The sequence below is a fragment of the Sprattus sprattus genome (assembly GCF_963457725.1).
Source record: "Sprattus sprattus genome assembly, chromosome: 16".
NCBI classification, from domain to species: Eukaryota; Metazoa; Chordata; class Actinopteri; order Clupeiformes; family Clupeidae; genus Sprattus; species Sprattus sprattus.
In genome coordinates this window covers 21181223-21201080 of record NC_137914.1, presented here as the reverse complement: position 1 = coordinate 21201080, position 19858 = coordinate 21181223, and the positions used below count along the sequence as shown (strand labels likewise).

Below are 19858 nucleotides of genomic sequence, written 5' to 3'. Positions count from 1 at the left end.
GGTACTTACCCAGGGGAGGCATGGTGGAATGAGCACCACGCAAGCACCTCTAGGGGAGCAAACATGGTTTGGCCTGAGCCAATAAATCACCTTTGTTTAATATAAGCACAAGCTATTCTAGAGGGAGTCTGTGCCATTATTCACAACTCCAGTATTTATAAACCACTCTGTTCTTTATTTCTCAATGCCTCTTTGAGAAGTGACAGTAGAAAGAATACTATTCCTGGTTGTAGCTAATTGTCTGGTCAACTAAGTAGCATTCAGAATTCCACAGTTGCATTTTTGTGTGGAATATAATGTGGATTAATTCTATTACGGCAAATCTGCAAAAGATGTATTTCCTTGCATTTCAGAGAACTGAAGTGCCATTGGCCACCAAGAAAAATAAATAAATAAATAAACAATTTAATTAATTTAATTATTTTGTTCGATAACAAAAGCACCAAGATAGAAAAATAGACTGAACTAGCCTAATGTCAGATAGATAGAGTGCTTTCACCCATTGATGTATCCTTTTGGCAGGACTTTCATGTTAATTAATGCAGGGTTTATTTATGTAGCTCAACTTTGGCCTCTGTCATGTTGATCTTTCACTATAATGTTTACAGGGCTAGTGTTATTGCTGTTGAACCTTCATGATCCTTACTTTGTGCAATTCCCCCGTATGTCCTACAGGTGGCACTGTAGACTAGCTCCTGTGGCTGGCTCCTCAAGTCAGAGGTCCATTTGGCCTTATTGGGCCTGTACATCAGCATCTGAGAGTCAAGTGAGTGGATAATATCACATTGGCACTCTGTGTGTCTCTCTCTCAGGGCTCATCTTTGCTCTGTCCCTCTATGCATCTCTGCCTGTGGCACCACACACCTCATTTCACGCCATTGCAGCATCAGAGCTGAGGAGTCACGCAAGGCAGTAAAGAACCAAGAGCCTGGGAGATAAGCCATGTTTGTTTTTTCTTTTGCATAACCCCATGGAATTTAAAATCTACCATAACATGATGAAAGTCTCTAAACACTGACCACACTCACAGTCCCTGCCAGGAACTAAACATTTCGTTAGCTTTACTCAAGGTCAAATGGAACGCCCCACAGAGCACTGCATCAGCTAATGCACATCAAAAATCAAAGGTAAACACATAGACTCAAGTGTGTCATCATTTCTGACATTTATTTTCTTTGTAAGGAAATCTGTACACTAAAAATGCATATTTGCACATACAAAACATTTTTTTCCTCTATATCAAGGAATATGGCTTGTATACAAGAGCAAGCTCTTAACATCTGTGTACAAATCCTGTACACTCATTATTCTGCATAGTTAAACTGAGCACTTTCCTGCTCTTACAAAATGAAAAATTCAAGTTTCATAGCCCACTAAAGGACCGGCATGAAGCCCAAAAAGAGCACAATTTACAATAAAACAAGCAGTATGTCTTTACAAAAGACCTATGTGTTCAAATAGCAACAGTTAAAAAAATATACAACTTTTCCTGCCTTAGTGCAAAAAATGTAAAATCCACTCTTCTGAATATAAAACTAAATATCTCCGCTCGTAAGCAGGCCAGTTAAAACACTCAGCATCACTTCACACTGACTTCAGTCAGCATCACAGCTGCTATGGAGGACAAGATCAGGTGTTTAAAGGCAGTTGTTTGTAAAGTCTGGTTATCCTTGTATGGTCACCAAGGTCTCTCTACTGAACACTGAGTGGTGCCACGTCTTCAGCAGCCGAGGGGAAGAAGCGCAGCGTGTCTCTGGAGTATTTGGAGTAGCCGTTGTAAAAGAGCGGCGTCCTCTTCACACTGAATAAGGACACAGTCCTGTCCCAGATGTCGGAGCTGGAGATGCCGTTGTGGAGCTGCCCCTCCAGGGCCGTCCGGAGACGTTCCACGCTGTCCGTACACTTCCTCTCCAGGCTCATGATCTTACACCTGCACAACAACAACACACAAACAGGTTACAGAGGGTTTTAACAGGAGTAACGCATCAGATAAACTTCTTAATCTGAGTAACATATTTAAAAATATAGTTGGCATCATAAGAGCAGTTTTTACCGTTTCTGAAGATCCTTCATGATGAAGCAGTGACTAGTTTCTTGTGTGTGTGTCCAAAGATAGCTTGAAGAAGTCTCCTGACCGTGCAGTCCTCGTCCGGTCGTATATATACGGATTCTATCAGCATTTAATGAAATGCACGTTCTCACACTTCCTGGCCAATTGGAAAGCACCATTGTGACAATAGTGTGCATGAATTGCTCGACTGAGAGGGATACAATGGCCCTTAAACCCAGAGAGCAGGTGGGAGTTAGTGCTTTAAATGCCCGCTGCCAATCAAGGGGTGTGGCAGGGCCTGGGAATGTGTGTTTGGGAGCCGTAGATCAGTGAATACCTCAGTGCAGTGGCATTTGTGGAAATGAAATGTGGTGGGAAAATGTTGTCAAACATCTGCTGAAAATTTGGAGGAATTCAGATAGAGAGAGTGGGGAGCTCAGAATCTTGGGTTCCATGCAAAAGTAGAAGCATACATACACGCACACATGCACACTCTCACACACACACACACACTCTCAGATACATACTTAGTTGATACAGTTGATAGTTGATTTTTCATTGCCTTAATATAAAGAATATACTTAAGTGAAGAAAAAGGCAGTTACAAAAGGATAAGTTAAATCAGTAAATTGAGAAGGACTTATTGGTACTTCTTTGTGGAAAAAGAAAGAAGTGTAATAACTGAACATCTCCTGAAATACATCTTCATGAATGCCTCATCATGTTCATGGCCTCCTTTGCTTCCTCCTCATTCAGAAACTGATAAAATCTCAGCTCATCCCTGCAGGGTGTGGGACCTGAGCCATCCAGATGGTGTGTCTGTCTGTCTGCCTGTCTGTCTGCCTGTCTGTCTGCCAGTCTTTCTGCCTGCCTGCCTGCCTGGCTGCCTGTGCTGGGAGAGGAGCCCGTGGCCGCTCGAGCTTTGTTTGACTGGGGCACGCTTCCTTTGTATGGCTGGCTCAGTGTGGGTAGTGCTTCAATGTGGGAAGGCGCTCGGGCCGCCCGCTCCCACGTTTGCCAGGAGCACGAGGAGCGTGTGACCGAGAGGGAGCCAGTAGCCAGCTGTGTGCCTGGGGGGTGGGGAGTTAGGGTGGATTGTTCTGTGTGAGAAAGTGTCTGTGTGTGTGTGTGTGTGTGTGTGTGTGTGTGTATGTGTGTGTGTGTGTGTGTGTGTGTGTGTGCGTGTGGGTACTGGAGTGTAAAGTGAAAGTGTGCTGAAATTTCTCTGACCCTGATAACAGAAAGAAGATGAAGAGGTGCTGTCTGTGGTAACAGTAGAGGTATGAGCTCACCAGTAGAACGACAGTAAGACAGTTAGAATCATTACACACATAGAGTATGGGCTAACAAATTATTTATGCTCCATTAATGTAGGTGGCATTACATTATAATCAATTATATTCATTAGCTTAATTTTGGAAATATAATTTCTCAATTAATAAACCTTGCGGAGAAATTAACATAAAACAACATTAGTAAAAATTGTTGTTCATAATATGTGTTGCAAATAAATTAAATAAATTAAAACATTTTCCTCTTAACTACCAAGCACACGACATGGCTGCCTTTTTTATGAAGGCTCTTCAGACTCTAAGGGCTGAGAAACCTGATACAAGAAGTATCGAATAAACGTCCCAACGCCAGCTCTGATTACTTTACGAGGTCACTGGTTTCCCAGATTCACAGGGCACCATGTGAAACATTCGACACCCGCCCCCACCCGCCCCCTCCCACCGCACCCCTCCACCTGCTCCCTCGGGACAAGCTTATTGTCCTCCAGACACTTAGCCCTACAATGAGCATGTGGCCGCTCACAGTTTCCCAGTGATCTTCCAAGCTCTCCCATTGGCTGCAGACTGTGAGAACCTCCAGCAAACCCAAGACCCACACATTCATATGGAGATCTGGGAGTATAAATAGGAGGAGGAGAGAGACAGTCAGCAGCAGAGATCAAGCTCCTCTTCAGAGAGACCACAGCAGAGATACAGCCATGGCACCTACTGTCACTGTACCCACGACATACTCTACAGAGCACCTATCACTGCATAATAAGGTAAATACAAAATCCTCTAATAGAAAAAGATATTGAATTATTTAATCAGTGTATGCTAGATCTGTCTGAATGCTAAATCGGTATCTAAACTGCTTCCTCTTTTGTCATTCCAGCTGAGAAAGCCTTTGGTGGAGAAACTGCGCAGAGATCGCATCAACAGCAGCATTGAGCATCTCAAGACTATACTGGACAAGGAATTCCTGAGGCAGCATCCAGACTCCAAGCAGGAGAAAGCTGACATCCTGGAGATGACTGTCCGCTTCCTGAAACAGAAGCAGCAGCAGCATCCCTCCACCTGCTCCACTGCAGCCAATGAGGGCTACTCCAGGTGCATGCAGGAAGCTGTCAACTTCCTGTCCCAGTGTGAGATGCAGACACAGTCCCAGAGAAGACTGCTGAGTCACTTCCTACACATGCTGCCTGCAGTGGACAAGAGCACCAGAGTCCAGCCTCAGCCCAGCTCTCCAGTCCACCACAGCAGCAGCAAAGAGAAAACTCCAGGCTGCACTGCACTCTGGAGGCCCTGGTAGAGCCATGTGGACTCTCTTACTGTTGACCAACAGAATTCCTCTTGTCAGTCTGTGACTGACATGGACAGTAATTCTAATGATGTAGGGATTGTGTCCCTTCTATTCTACACGTGTAGAAATACTATTGTTTGCTTTCATGATTGGAAAGTTTATTCCATGACAGAAAGTGTTTTTTATTGCAAATGTTCTTATAAGATGCTTTCATTTGACAAAAGCTCTTATTTTTGTAACATGAAGAACTCTGTATGTCTTTGATAGACCATGCATGTATCTTTATTTATGGCTCATTTTGTGTAAGTGAGTTCCAGAACTACAATTATAACTTCTATGAAGCTATTCATTTATGCAGAAGGATAAAGTGAATTTAATGCAAAAGAGAATACCATTCTGTGCCATATTCCTTAGCATATTTGTGTGCAATACCTGAAATGACATGTGTTTTCATGTGTTCATAATTGTCCTGCTTTGTTAGCAGTATGTACTTTTTTTAAGTAATATGTCCTACCCTCTCTATTTGGAGAGTAATTTGTTTCCTGAGGAAACATTTGAAAACAAACTGTGTGAAAGTTCTTGACATTCAAGTTTGTCGTAAATTATTGTGTGAAATTTGAAAGCTTTAATTGCTTTTGGACAATAAATACGAAAGACAAATCAGATAAAATGTTTCATTGAATCATATTTTAATGATCTGTGCAGTGAATGTTACACCCCTACTGTCTGATAACCTGGATAGGATGAAATTACACTTAAACAGTAAGTTGACAATAATATGGGAGTGGCTTCACCATAACACTTGTAAATTAGAATATTTCAGAGTTCTATCTCAGAATGAGAACTTCAGTAAAAGTAACATCTTCACATATAAACTATGAATATTTGGAAACAGTTTTTCTGCAAAGTGCAGGAATATAAAGCAATGATTACTGGAAAATATATCAGTACAGAAACGAAAAACTACAAAGGTTGTAACAGATTCTGAGGTGAACTGTTAATTTGACCTTTTGAGGTGTACAGAGAATGAAATGATCACACTGGAGAGGGCAGATCCTTGAATTGAAGTAGATTAGTTGCACGCTCTACTAATTAAACACTCATCCACTGCCTCATGTCACTGTGATGTGTTTAAGTAAGATAATACTGTACATACTGACACTTTTAGTGAAGAAAACTTTGCATTGCTCACTCTTGGGTCTTTTTATTTTCATTACATTTCCTGATATTAAACATGTTACATTCAATTCAACAAACTTTTTTGTGGTCACAGTGGAAAATTATATTATTTAAATTAAAATGTAACATGTTAACAAGTTACAGCAAAATGTGGGTGTGTTGTGGGGGTTAAAGACCACTTATTACCCCTTCTGTACATGGGAGACTCTCGTGACGTAGTTGACAGAGAGCCTCATTAGCATTTAACGAGGCACACTTCTATTGTCCAGGGAGAGTTTTATCTGATTGTCTGAATGGGCAGAGTGTGGGAAAGCTCCTGAGAGAGCAGTCCCAGTCCCAGTGTCTTTCACATCATAAACACACCATAAGGCCTCAGTCTAAAGCAGCACATGCCCTGGGAAAGTGAATTTGATATTATTGCTACTGTGCAACTTTGTATATTGAAGTAGAGTGAAATTACAGAGAAATTCCATTACTGCAATCTGAGGTAATTTAAATTGTATCTTTGTTGTATTTCTATATCCATTTCTAAAAAACATTCACTTTTCATGTCTCCTATTCCAAATCTGATCATATGTGAGTTTGTAATTATTTAAAATGGTGACAACTACTAAATTATGCACTATGCAATATTTGTGCTTTAGTTTTAATACTGTAGGTCTTTCTTCCTCGTACCGTATCTGTGCCAGTGGAATATACATAAACACTTTCTCTCTGTCTCTCTATCTCTCAGACACACACACACACACACACACACACAAACACACACACACACACACACACACACACACACACACACACACACACACACACACACACACACACACACACACACACACAAACACACACACACACACACACACACCTGCTGCTCTAATCGCTGCTCATTGTCCCCTAGACAAACTCACTTCATTGGACATGTGGAAGGTCTCCATTGCTCATTGTCACCCCAAGCTCTACCATTGGCTGCAGACTGTGAGAACCTCCAGCAAACCCAAGACCCACACATTCATATGGAGATCTGGGAGTATAAATAGGAGGAGGAGAGAGACAGTGAGCAGCAGAGATCAAGCTCCTCTTCAGAGAGACCACAGCAGAGATACAGCCATGGCACCTACTGTCACTGTACCCATGACCAACTCTACAGAGCACCTACCACTGCATAATAAGGTAAATACAAAAAGAAAAAGATATTGTATTATTTAATCAGTGTTTGTTGCATCTGTCTGAATACTAGATCAGTATCTAAACTGCCTCCTCTTTTGTCATTCCAGCTGAGAAAGCCTTTGGTGGAGAAACTGCGCAGAGATCGCATCAACAGCAGCATTGAGCATCTCAAGACTATACTGGACAAGGAATTCCTGAGGCAGCATCCAGACTCCAAGCAGGAGAAAGCTGACATCCTGGAGATGACTGTCCACTTCCTGAAACAGAAGCAGCAGCAGCATCCCTCCACCTGCTCCACTGCAGCCAATGAGGGCTTCTCCAGGTGCATGCAGGAAGCTGTCAACTTCCTGTCCCAGTGTGAGGTGCAGACACAGTCCCAGAGAAGACTGCTGAGTCACTTCCTACACATGCTGCCTGCAGTGGACAAGAGCACCAGAGTCCAGCCTCAGCCCAGCTCTCCAGTCCACCACAGCAGCAGCAAAGAGAAAACTCCAGGCTGCACTGCACTCTGGAGGCCCTGGTAGAGCCATGTGGACTCTCTTACTGTTGACCAACAGAATTCCTCTTGTCAGTCTGTGACTGACATGGACAGTAATTCTAATGATGTAGGGATTGTGTCCCTTCTATTCTACACGTGTAGAAATACTATGGTTTGTTTTCATGATTGGAAAGTGCATTCCATGAACGAAAGTGACTTTTTCTTGACAAATTTTCAGTAATCTTATAAGATACTTGTATGTGCAAAAGCTTTTATTTTGGTGACATGAAGAACTCTGTATGTATTTTATAGACCATGCGTGTATCTATATTTATGGCTCATTTTGTGTAAGTGAGTTCCATAATTACAATTATAGCTTCTATGAAGCTATGCCTAATGCATTTCTCCTCAAGGATGGAGTGAAATTATTGTATATGAGAATATAGTTCTGTACCATATTCCTAAGCTTCTTTGAGTGCAGCATCTCAGTTTTGTGAGAAAACAGATAATTACATGTGTTATCATGTGTTCATATTTGTCCTGCTATGTTAGCAGTATGTACTCTTTTGGAGTAATATGTCCTACCCTCTCTATTTGGAGAGTACTGTGTTTCCTGGGGAAACATTTGAAAACAAACTTTGTGAAAGTTCTTGACATTCAAGATTGCCGTAAATTATTCTGTGAAATTTGAAAGCTTTAATTGCTTTTGGACAATAAATACGAAAGACAAATCAGAAAATGTTTCATTGAATAATTTTCCAATGATCTCTGAAGTGAATATTACGCCCCTACTGTTTGATAACCTGGATATGATAAATGTACACTTAAACATAGTCAAAAATATGGGAGTGGCTTCACAATAACACATGTTGATTAGAATATTTCAGAGTTCTATCTCAGAATGAGAACCACATTAAAAGTTACATAATTCAAAAAACAAACAAAAAACTATCGTTGTAAAAGTCAGGCAATCGACATTGTAGCTCAACCAAAGAGTAAAGGTCCTGGTATTAGCCAATAAAAAACATCATTTTTACTGTCCGGTCAGGTGACCAAATCTTAACCTATCATCAATTAAAATTACTTCCGGTAAGTGAATCGTAGATTCTTCCACCCATTGTTGATCAGGTTAACATATTCACATGTAAATAAGAACCTTTCAGAGTTCTATCTCAGAATGAGAACAACCGTGAAAGTGACATCAGAGTTATATCTCAGAATGAGAGCAACATTAAAAGTAACATCTTCACATGTAAACTTTATTTATTTAGAAGCTGTTTTTTCTGCAAAGTGCACGAATATAATTCAACAATTATTACTGGTAAATAAATCAGTACAGAAACGAAAAACTACAAGGTTAAACAGATTCTGAGGTGAACTGTTAATTTGACCTTTTAAGGTGTACGGAGAATGAAATGATCACACTGGAGAGGGCAGATCCTTGAATTCAAGTAGATTAGTTGCATGCTCTACTAATTAAACACTCATCCACTGCCTCATGTCACTGTGCTGTGTTTAAGTAAGATAATACATACTGACACTTTTAGTGAAGAAAACTTAGTATGGCTCACTCTTGGGTCTTTTTATTTTCACTACATTCCCTGAAATTAAACATGTTACATTCAATTCAACACACTTGTTTGTGGTCACAGTGGCAAATTATATTACCTGAATTGAAATGCAACATGATAAGAAAGAGCAGCAAAATATTTGGGTGTGTTGTGGGGATTAAAGACCACTTATTTCCCCTTCTGTAGACAGGGGGCTCTTGTGACGTAGTTGACAGAGAGCCGCATTAGCATTTAACCAGACACACGTCTATTGTCCAGGGAGTGTTTTATCTGATTGTCTGAATGGGCAGAGTGTGGGAAAGCTCCTGAGAGAGCAGTCCCAGTCCCAGTGTCTTTCACATCATAATAACACCATAAGGCCTCAGTCTAAAGCAGCACATGCCCTGGGAAAGTGGCTTTGATATTATGACTACTGTGCAACTTTGCAAGCTTAAATATATATATTGAAGTAGAGTGAAATTACAGAGAAATTCCATTACTGCAATCTGAGGTCATTAAAATTGTATATTTGTTGTATTTCTATATCAATTTCTAAAACACATTCACTGTTCATGTCTACTATTCCAAATCTGATCATATGTGAGTTTTTATAGTTATTTAAACTGGTGGCAACTACTTAATGATGCACTTTGCAATATTTGTGCTTTAGTTTTAATACTGTAAAGTTTTTCTTCGTTGTACAGTCTCCTTGTCACTGCAATACACATAAACACTTGCTCTCTGTCTCTCTATCTCTCAAACACACACACACAAACACACACACACCCATACCCACACGCGCAAGTGAACACACAGAGACACACTCGCACGTGCGCACACACACACACACACACACACACGCTCAGACACCCCTCCTCCACCTGCTGCTCTGTTCGCTGCTCATTGTCCCCTGAGACAAACTCACTTTATTGGACATGTGGCAGTTCTCCATTGCTCATTGTCACCCCAAGCTCTCCCATTGGCTGCAGTCTGTGAGAACCTCCAGCAAACCCAAGACCCACACATTCATATGGAGATCTGGGAGTATAAATAGGAGGGGTAGAGAGACAGTCAGCAGCAGAGATCAAGCTCCTCTTCATAGAGACTACAGCAGAGATACAGCCATGGCACCTACTGTCACTGTACCCACGACATACTCTACAGAGCATCTATCACTGCATAATAAGGTAAATACAAAATCCTCTAATAGAAAAAGATATTGAATTATTTAATCAGTGTATGCTAGATCTGTCTGAATGCTAAATCGGTATCTAAACTGCTTCCTCTTTTGTCATTCCAGCTGAGAAAGCCTTTGGTGGAGAAACTGCGCAGAGATCGCATCAACAGCAGCATTGAGCATCTCAAGACTATACTGGACAAGGAATTCCTGAGGCAGCATCCAGACTCCAAGCAGGAGAAAGCTGACATCCTGGAGATGACTGTCCGCTTCCTGAAACAGAAGCAGCAGCAGCATCCCTCCACCTGCTCCACTGCAGCCAATGAGGGCTACTCCAGGTGCATGCAGGAAGCTGTCAACTTCCTGTCCCAGTGTGAGGTGCAGACACAGTCCCAGAAAAGACTGCTGAGTCACTTCCTACACATGCTGCCTGCAGTGGACAAGAGCACCAGAGTCCAGCCTCAGCCCAGCTCTCCAGTCCACCACAGCAGCAGCAAAGAGAAAACTCCAGGCTGCACTGCACTCTGGAGGCCCTGGTAGAGCCATGTGGACTCTCTTACTGTTGACCAACAGAATTCCTCTTGTCAGTCTGTGACTGACATGGACAGTAATTCTAATGATGTAGGGATTGTGTCCCTTCTATTCTACACGTGTAGAAATATTATGGTTTCCTTTCATGATTGGAAAGTGTATTCCATGAACGAAAGTGACTTTTTCTTGACAAATTACCAGTAATCTTATAAGATACTTTTATTTGCAAAAGCTCTTATTTTGGTGACATGAAGAACTCTGTTTGTCTTTTAAAGACCATGCGTGTATCTATATTTATGGCTCATTCTGTGTAAGTGAGTTCCATAATTACAATTATAGCTTCTATGAAGCTATGCCTATGCATTTTTGCTAAAGGACGAAGTGAATTTAATGTATATGAGAATATTGCTCTGTACCGTATTCCTAAGCATCTTTGAGTCCAGCATCTCAGTTTTGTGAGATAACAGAAAATGACATGTGTTTTCATGTGTTCATACTTGTCCTGCTATGTAAGCAGCATGTACTCTTTTTGAGTAATATGTCCTACCCTCTCTAATTGGCGAGTACTGTGTGAAAGTTCTTGACATTCAAGATTGTCGTACAATTATGGCTCATTTTGTGTAAGTGAGTTCCAGAACTACAATTATAACTTCTATGAAGCTATTCATTTATGCAGAAGGATAAAGTGAATTTAATGCAAAAGAGAATACCATTCTGTGCCATATTCCTTAGCATATTTGTGTGCAATATCTGAAATGTGTTCATAATTTTCCTGCTATGTTAGCAGTATGTACTCTTTTTGAGTAATATGTCCTACCCTCTCTATTTGGAGAGTACTGTGTTTCCTGAGGAAACATTTGAAAACAAACTGTGTGAAAGTTCTTGACATTCAAGATTGTCATAAATTATTTTGTGGAATTTGAAAGCTTTAATTGCTTTTGGACAATAAATACGAAAGACAAATCAGATAAAATGTTTCATTGAATTATTTTCCATTGATCTCTGAAGTGAATATTACACCCCTACTGCTTAATAACCTGAATATGATGAATTTACACATACACAGTGAGTAGTCAATAATATGGGAGTGGCTTCACCATAACACATGTAGATCAGAATATGTCAGAGTTCTATCTCAGAATGAGAACAACATTAAAAGCCAGAGAATAAAAAAATTAAAAATAAAAAAAAACAATCGTTTAAAAGTCAGGCATTCAATATTGTAGCTCAACCAAAAAGTAAAGTCCTGGTATTAGCCAATCAAAAAAAAAAGTTTTTACCATTCTGGTCAGGTGACCTTAACCTATCATCAATTAGAATTACTTCTGGTAAGTGGATCGCAGATTCTCCCACCCATCGTTGATCAGGTTAACATATTCACATGTAAATAAGAATATTTCAGAGTTCTATCTCAGAATGAAAACAACAGTAAACGTAACATCTTCACATGAAAACTATATTTGTTTAGAAGCTGTTTTTTCTGCAAAATGCAGGAATATAATTCAAGAATTATTACTGGTAAAAAAATCAGTACAGAAACGAAAAACTACGAAGGTGACATAGAGTAAAAGCTAAACTGTTAATTTGACCTTTTAAGGTGTACGGAGAATGAAATGATCACACTGGAGAGGGCAGATCCTTGAATTGAAGTAGATTAGTTGCACACTCTACTAATTAAACACTCATCCACTGCCTTATGTCACTGTGATGTGTTTAAGTAGGATAATACATACTGACACTTTTAGTGAAGAAAACTTAGTATGGCTCACTCTTGGGTCTTTTTATTTTCATTACATTCCCTGAACTTAAACATGTTACATTCAATTCAACACACTTCTTTGTGGTCACAGTGGCAAATTATATTACCTGAATTGTAATGCAACATGATAAGAAAGAGCAGCTCAATATTTGGGTGTGTTGTGGGGATTAAAGACCACTTATTTCCCCTTCTGTACATGGGAGACTCTCGTGACGTAGTTGACAGAGAGCCGCATTAGCATTTAACGAGGCACACTTCTATTGTCCAGGGAGTGTTCTATCTCATTGTCTGAATGGGCAGAGTGTGGGAAAGCTCCTGAGAGAGCAGTCCCAGTCCCAGTGTCTTTCACATCATAAACACACCATAAGGCCTCACTCTAAAGCAGCACATGCCCTGGGAAAGTGAATTTGATATTATCGCTACTGTGCAACTTTGTATATTGAAATATAATGAAATTCCAGAGAAATTCCAGTACTGCAATCTGAGTTAATTTAAATTGTATCTTTGGTGTATTTCTATATCCATTTCTAAAACACATTCACTGTTCATGTCTCCTATTCCAAATCTGATTATATGTGACATTTTATTATTTAAAGTGGTGACAACTACTTAATGATGCACTATGCAATATTTGTGCTTTAGCTTTAATACTGTAAAGTCTTTCTTTCTCCTACTACAGTATTGCTGCCACTGTAATACACACAAACACTTACTCTTTCACACACACACACACACACACACACACAGACTCTCACACACACACACACACACACACACACACACACACACACACACACACACACACACACACACACACACACACACACAGGCACACGCACACACACACACACACACACACACACACACACACACACACACGCACACACACACACACACACACACACACACACACACACACACACACACACACACTCACACTCACACACACACACACCTGCTGCTGTAATCGCTGCTCATTGTACCCTGAGACATACTCACTTCATTGGACATGTGGCAGGTCACCATTGCTCATTGTCACCCCAAGCTCTACCATTGGCTGCAGACTGTGAGAACCTCCAGCAAACCCAAGACCCACACATTCATATGGAGATCTGGGAGTATAAATAGGAGGAGGAGAGAGACAGTCAGCAGCAGAGTTCAAGCTCCTCTTCAGAGAGACCACAGCAGAGATACAGCCAAGGGCGTAACTTTGGGTCTACCATTGGGGGGGTTAAACTCGCGGCATATTTATTTATTTAATCAATCATCTTCTTGTATAAAAGGTAACATGCCAATTTGCCGTTCCTGTATTAGAAATACATTGCGATACCTTTACTGATTTTGGCTTCTTTTTGACTTTATGACATAATGACACAGTAGTAAAATTCAGTGTTTAAGCATTAGTCAGCAGTGGCAGCTTCCACTTAATTGATTTTGTGTGTGTCTATCTTATGAAAAAAACACGCAAGAACTTAAAGATTAATCAATTGCATCACTGTATTATTGACACCTACATCCAGCAAATTCACACAATTCAATACAAATGCACAATTCAATAAACATATTGTCGTGTGTGTACAGTACAGGAGTGCACGCTCAAAAGGAGTGGTGTAACCTCTGAACTAGCCCATAGGAGCTAGCTGTCAATGGATGAAGTAAATTAAGTAAATTAATGCATTCCCCCCAAAAAATGTATGTGTGACTGTATGGGAGCAAACAGCAATTTGGTCTCTGTACTCACATTGCATTTTACCCACCCGTAACCGAGTATGTTTGAGGCAGTGGGTTCTAGAATCTTAGTTTGAGGACGTCTATCGCTGCCATTACAACGTAGCCTATGCTAATCATATAAAGTTCACATAGTTAGCTAGCTCTTACAAAGCGTGAAATAAATATCTGGCATGAATCAGGAATTATTCAGATCGTCTGGTTTTACTGCACATAGCACATCAACGATACTGTTTGAATGTGAAATAATGCTCTCAATCGAAAATAATTTTGTTTCTCCACTGATACCTCTTCATTCTGAGGGTTTGTATGGGGAAAGTGAAGGTCCCTTTCCACTTTAAATGGAGGCGTAAACTATCCAGGTAGTGAAAAAACACCTGTTATTGAACTGAAACATCTCAAATTAAGTCAAACGTCTACTATTTTTAAAGGTGAGTCATGACACGTTTGAGGTCAGTGCTCGGGGACCGTTTGCGCTCACACACAACTGCAAGCATACAAAGGCTACCCGAGACCAAAGATTATAGAGTGGATGATAACAGCTAATTTAACAATACGGGTATTTACCTCCTTATCGTCATGACTTTTTACTCCTTTTGGCTTTTGGCTCCTTTGACGACCAACAATTAAAAATTGTTGTCTGGCCATGGCTGCCTTTCAGTGTCCTTTTCATATCAACTGTACAGTTAGCATTAGTCTGCTCTTACTATTCATTCCCAACGACCTCGCGAAATAGTTCAGGTAATACCAAGTAGTCGGTGGGCTGGGGGGGGGGGGGGGGGGGGGGGGGGGGGGGTACATTACAGATGATCAAAACATGATACTATCTGGCTGACAAATTAAATTAATAAAGAAAACAAACAAGGTATTAATTCAGAATATTTCATTTTTTTGTTCATCTGAATTATGTGTGATGATATTGAGGGGGTTATATTAGCTGGATCTGATTATTGAGGGGGTTATAACCCCTCTAACCCCCCCGTAAATTACGCCTATGGATACAGCCATGGCACCTACTGTCACTGTACCAATGACCAACTCTACAGAGCATCTATCACTGCATAATAAGGTAAATACAAAATCCTCTTATAGAGAAATATATTTCATTATTTTAATCAGTGTGTGTTGCATCTGTTTGAATGCTAGATCAGTATCTAAACTGGCTCCCCTTTTGTCATTCCAGCTGAAAAAGCCTTTGGTGGAAAAACTGCGCAGAGATCGCATCAACAGCAGCATTGAGCATCTCAAGACTATACTGGACAAGGAATTCCTGAGGCAGCATCCAGACTCCAAGCAGGAGAAAGCTGACATCCTGGAGATGACTGTCCACTTCCTGAAACAGAAGCAGCAGCAGCATCCCTCCACCTACTCCACTGCAGCCAATGAGGGCTTCTCCAGGTGCATGCAGGAAGCTGTCAACTTCCTGTCCCAGTGTGAGGTGCAGACACAGTCCCAGAGAAGACTGCTGAGTCACTTCCTACACATGCTGCCTGCAGTGGACAAGAGCACCAGAGTCCAGCCTCAGCCCAGCTCTCCAGTCCACCACAGCAGCAGCAAAGAGAAAACTCCAGGCTGCACTGCACTCTGGAGGCCCTGGTAGAGCCATGTGGACTCTCTTACTGTTGACCAACAGAATTCCTCTTGTCAGTCTGTGACTGACATGGACAGTAATTCTAATGATGTAGGGATTGTGTCCCTCCTATTCTACACGTGTAGAAATACTATGGTTTGCTTTCATGATTGGAAAGTGTATTCCATGAACGAAAGTGACTTTTTCTTGACAAATTTTCAGTAATCTTATAAGATACTTTTATTTGCAAAAGCTCTTATTTTGGTGACATGAAGAACTCTATATATCTTTTATAGACCATGCATGTATCTATATTTATGGCTCATTGTGTGTGAGTGAGTTCCATAATTACAATTAAAGCTTCTATGAAGCTATGCCTATGCATTTCTCCTAAAGGATGAAGTGAAATTAATGTTTATATGAATATAGTTCTGTACCATATTCCTAAGCATCTTTGAGTGCAACATCTCAGTTTTGTGAGATAACAGAAACTTACATGTGATTTCATGTGTTCATAATTTTCCTGCTATGTAAGCACTATGTACTCTTTTTGAGTAATATGTCCTACCCTCTCTATTTGGAGAGTACTGTGTGAAAGTTCTTGACATTCAAGATTGTCGTACATTTATGGCTCATTTTGTGGAAGAGAGTTCCATAACTACAATTATAACTTCTATGAAGCTATCCATTTATGCATATCGTAAAGTGAATTTAATGCAAAAGAGAATATCGTTCTGTACCATATTCCTTAGCATATTTGTGTGGAATATCTGAAATTACATGTGTTTTCATGTGTTCATAATTTTCCTGCTATGTTACCAGTATGTACTCTTTTTGAGTAATATGTCCTACCCTCTCTATTTGGAGAGTACTGTGTTTCCTGAGGAAACATTTGAAAACAAACTTTGTGAAAGTTCTTGACATTTAAGATTGTCCTAAATTATTGTGTGAAATTAGAAAGCTTTAATTGCTTTTGGACAATAAATACGAAAGACAAATCAGATAAAATGTTTCATTGAATAATTTTCCAATGATCTCTGAAGTGAATATTACACTCCCTACTGCTTAATAACCTGAATATGATGAATTTACACATAAATAGTGAGTAGTCAATAATATTTGTGTGGCTTCACCATAACACACGTAGATCAGAATATTTCAGAGTTCTCACAGAATGAGAACAACATTAAAAGTCAAAGAATAAAATAAAATAAAAAAAACGATAGTTTAAAAGTCAGGCAATCGACATTGTAGCTCAACCACAAAGTAAAAGTCCTGGTATTAGCCAATAAAAAAAAACAAAAAACGTTTTTACCGTTCCAATCAGGTGACTTGATCTTAACCTTTCATCAATTAGAATTACTTCCGGTGTGTGGATCGCAGATTCGTCCACCCATCGTTGATCAGGTTAACATATTCACATGTTAATTAGAATATTTCAGAGTTGTATTTCAGAATGAAAACAACAGTAAAAGTAATATCTTCAAATATAAACTATGAATATTTAGATAGAGTTGTTATTCAAACTGTAGAAATATATATAAGGTAGTCAAAATCAGCAATAATCACTTGTAAATGAATCAGTATAGAAGTGGAGAATTACAAATGTGACATAATTTCAAAGGTAAACTGGTAATTTGACCTTTTGAGGTGTACAGAGAATGAAATGATCACACTGGAGAGGGCAGATCCTTCCATTCAAGTAGATTAGTTGCACACTCTACTAATGGAACTCTCATCCACTGCCTCATGTCACTGTGCTGTGTTTAAGTAGGATAATACATACTTACACTTTTAGTGAAGAAAACTTAGTATGGCTCACTCTTGGGTCTTTATATTCTCAATACATTCCCTGAAATTAAACATGTTACATTAAATTCAACACACTTCTTTTTAGTCACAGTCGCAAATTATATTATTTAAATTCAAAGGTAACATGTTAACAAATTACAGCAAAATATTTGGGTGTGTTGTGGGGATTGAAGACCACTTATTTCCCCTTCTGTACATGGGGGACTCTCGTGACTTAGTTGACAGAGAGCCTCATTAGCATTTAACGAGGCACACTTCTATTGTCCAGGGAGTGTTTTATCTGATTGTCTGAATGGGCAGAGTGTGGGAAAGCTCCTGAGAGAGCAGTCCCAGTCCCAATGTCTTTCACATCATAAACACACCATAAGGCCTCAGTCTAAAGCAGCACATGCCCTGGGAAAGTGAATTTGATATTATTGCTACTGTGCAACTTTTGTATATTGAAGTAGAATGAAATTCCAGAGAAATTCCAGTACTGCAGCCTGAGGTAATTTAAATTGTATCTTTGTTGTATTTCTATATCCATTTCTAAAACACATTCACTGTTCATGTCTCCTATTCCAAATCTGATCATATGTGAGTTTGTAATTATTTAAAGTGGTGACAACTACTTAATGATGCACTATGCAATATTTGTGCTTAAGTTTTACTACTGTAAAGTCTTTCTTTCTCCTAAAGTATCGGTGGCACTGTAATACACATACATACATGCTCTCTGACTCTCTATCTCTCAGACACACACATACACACACATGCGCAAGTGCGCACACAGAGACACACGCGCGCGGGCGCACACACACACACACGTGCTCAGATACCCCTCCTCCAGCTGCTCTGATCGCTGCTCGTTGTCCCCTGAGACAAACTCACTTTATTGGACATGTGGCAGGTCTCCATTGCTTATTGTCACCCCAAGCTCTCCCATTGGCTGCAGACTGTGAGAACCTCCAGCAAACCCAAGACCCACACATTCATATGGAGATCTGGGAGTATAAATAGGAGGGGTAGAGAGACAGTCAGCAGCAGAGATCAAGCTCCTCTTCAGAGAGACCACAGCAGAGATACAGCCATGGCACCTACTGTCACTGTACCCACGACATACTCTACAGAGCACCTACCACTGCATAATAAGGTAAATACAAAATCCTCTAATAGAAAAAGATATTGAATTATTTAATCAGTGTGTGCTAGATCTGTCTGAATGCTAGATCAGTATCTAAACTGCTTCCTCTTTTGTCATTCCAGCTGAGAAAGCCTTTGGTGGAGAAACTGCGCAGAGATCGCATCAACAGCAGCATTGAGCATCTCAAGACTATACTGGACAAGGAATTCCTGAGGCAGCATCCAGACTCCAAGCAGGAGAAAGCTGACATCCTGGAGATGACTGTCCATTTCCTGAAACAGAAGCAGCAGCAGCATCCCTCCACCTGCTCCACTGCAGCCAATGAGGGCTTCTCCAGGTGCATGCAGGAAGCTGTCAACTTCCTGTCCCAGTGTGAGATGCAGACACAGTCCCAGAGAAGACTGCTGAGTCACTTCCTACACATGCTGCCTGCAGTGGACAAGAGCACCAGAGTCCAGCCTCAGCCCAGCTCTCCAGTCCACCACAGCAGCAGCAAAGAGAAAACTCCAGGCTGCACTGCACTCTGGAGGCCCTGGTAGAGCCATGTGGACTCTCTTACTGTTGACCAACAGAATTCCTCTTGTCAGTCTGTGACTGACATGGACAGTAATTCTAATGATGTAGGGATTGTGTCCCTCCTATTCTACACATGTAGAAATATTAAGGTTTGCCTCCATGAATGGAAGGCCTATTCCATGACCAAAAGTTACTTTTTATTGACACGTTGCCAGTTTTTTAGTAAGATATTTTTAATTGCAAAAGCTCTTATTTTGGTGACATGAACGACTGTGTATATCTTTTATAGACCAGGCAATTACCTGAATTTATAGGTCACTTGTTGTGAGTTCCATAACTTCAATGATAACTTCTATGAAGCTATGCCTATGCATTTCTCCTCAAGGATAAACTGAAAATAATGTATAAGAGAATATAGTTCTGTACCGTATTCCTAAGCATCTTTGAGTGCAATATCTCAGTTTTGTGAGATAACAGAAACCTACATGTGTTTTCATGTGTTCATAATTTTCCTGCTATGTTAGGAGTATGTACTCTTTTTGAGTAATATGTCCTACCCTCTCTAATTGGCGAGTACTGTGTGAAAGTTCTTGACATTCAAGATTGTCGTACAATTATGGCTCATTTTGTGTAAGTGAGTTCCA

The 19858-nt window shown here is 40.2% G+C and overlaps 5 protein-coding genes across 5 annotated transcripts; all 5 read left to right on the top strand.

Annotated features, from left to right (window-relative positions):
• Positions 1 to 4040: 4040 nt before the first annotated feature.
• LOC308377803 (transcription factor HES-5-like) lies at positions 4041 to 4633 on the top strand (the record flags this gene model as incomplete). Its single annotated transcript, XM_080854543.1, has 2 exons — positions 4041 to 4103; positions 4217 to 4633. The coding sequence occupies 2 exons, from the start codon at positions 4041 to 4043 to the stop codon at positions 4631 to 4633; spliced, it is 480 nt and encodes a 159-aa protein (XP_080710669.1).
• A 2277-nt stretch (positions 4634 to 6910) lies between these two features.
• LOC308377050 (transcription factor HES-5-like) lies at positions 6911 to 7494 on the top strand (the record flags this gene model as incomplete). Its single annotated transcript, XM_080853596.1, has 2 exons — positions 6911 to 6973; positions 7078 to 7494. The coding sequence occupies 2 exons, from the start codon at positions 6911 to 6913 to the stop codon at positions 7492 to 7494; spliced, it is 480 nt and encodes a 159-aa protein (XP_080709722.1).
• A 2628-nt stretch (positions 7495 to 10122) lies between these two features.
• Positions 10123 to 10715, top strand: LOC308377254 (transcription factor HES-5-like; the record flags this gene model as incomplete). Its single annotated transcript, XM_080853836.1, has 2 exons — positions 10123 to 10185; positions 10299 to 10715. The coding sequence occupies 2 exons, from the start codon at positions 10123 to 10125 to the stop codon at positions 10713 to 10715; spliced, it is 480 nt and encodes a 159-aa protein (XP_080709962.1).
• Positions 10716 to 15199: 4484 nt separating this feature from the next.
• LOC308377332 (transcription factor HES-5-like) lies at positions 15200 to 15793 on the top strand (the record flags this gene model as incomplete). The annotated part of the gene is made up of 2 exons (XM_080853930.1): positions 15200 to 15262; positions 15377 to 15793. The coding sequence occupies 2 exons, from the start codon at positions 15200 to 15202 to the stop codon at positions 15791 to 15793; spliced, it is 480 nt and encodes a 159-aa protein (XP_080710056.1).
• Positions 15794 to 18644: 2851 nt separating this feature from the next.
• LOC308377333 (transcription factor HES-5-like) lies at positions 18645 to 19237 on the top strand (the record flags this gene model as incomplete). Its single annotated transcript, XM_080853931.1, has 2 exons — positions 18645 to 18707; positions 18821 to 19237. The coding sequence occupies 2 exons, from the start codon at positions 18645 to 18647 to the stop codon at positions 19235 to 19237; spliced, it is 480 nt and encodes a 159-aa protein (XP_080710057.1).
• Positions 19238 to 19858: the final 621 nt, after the last annotated feature.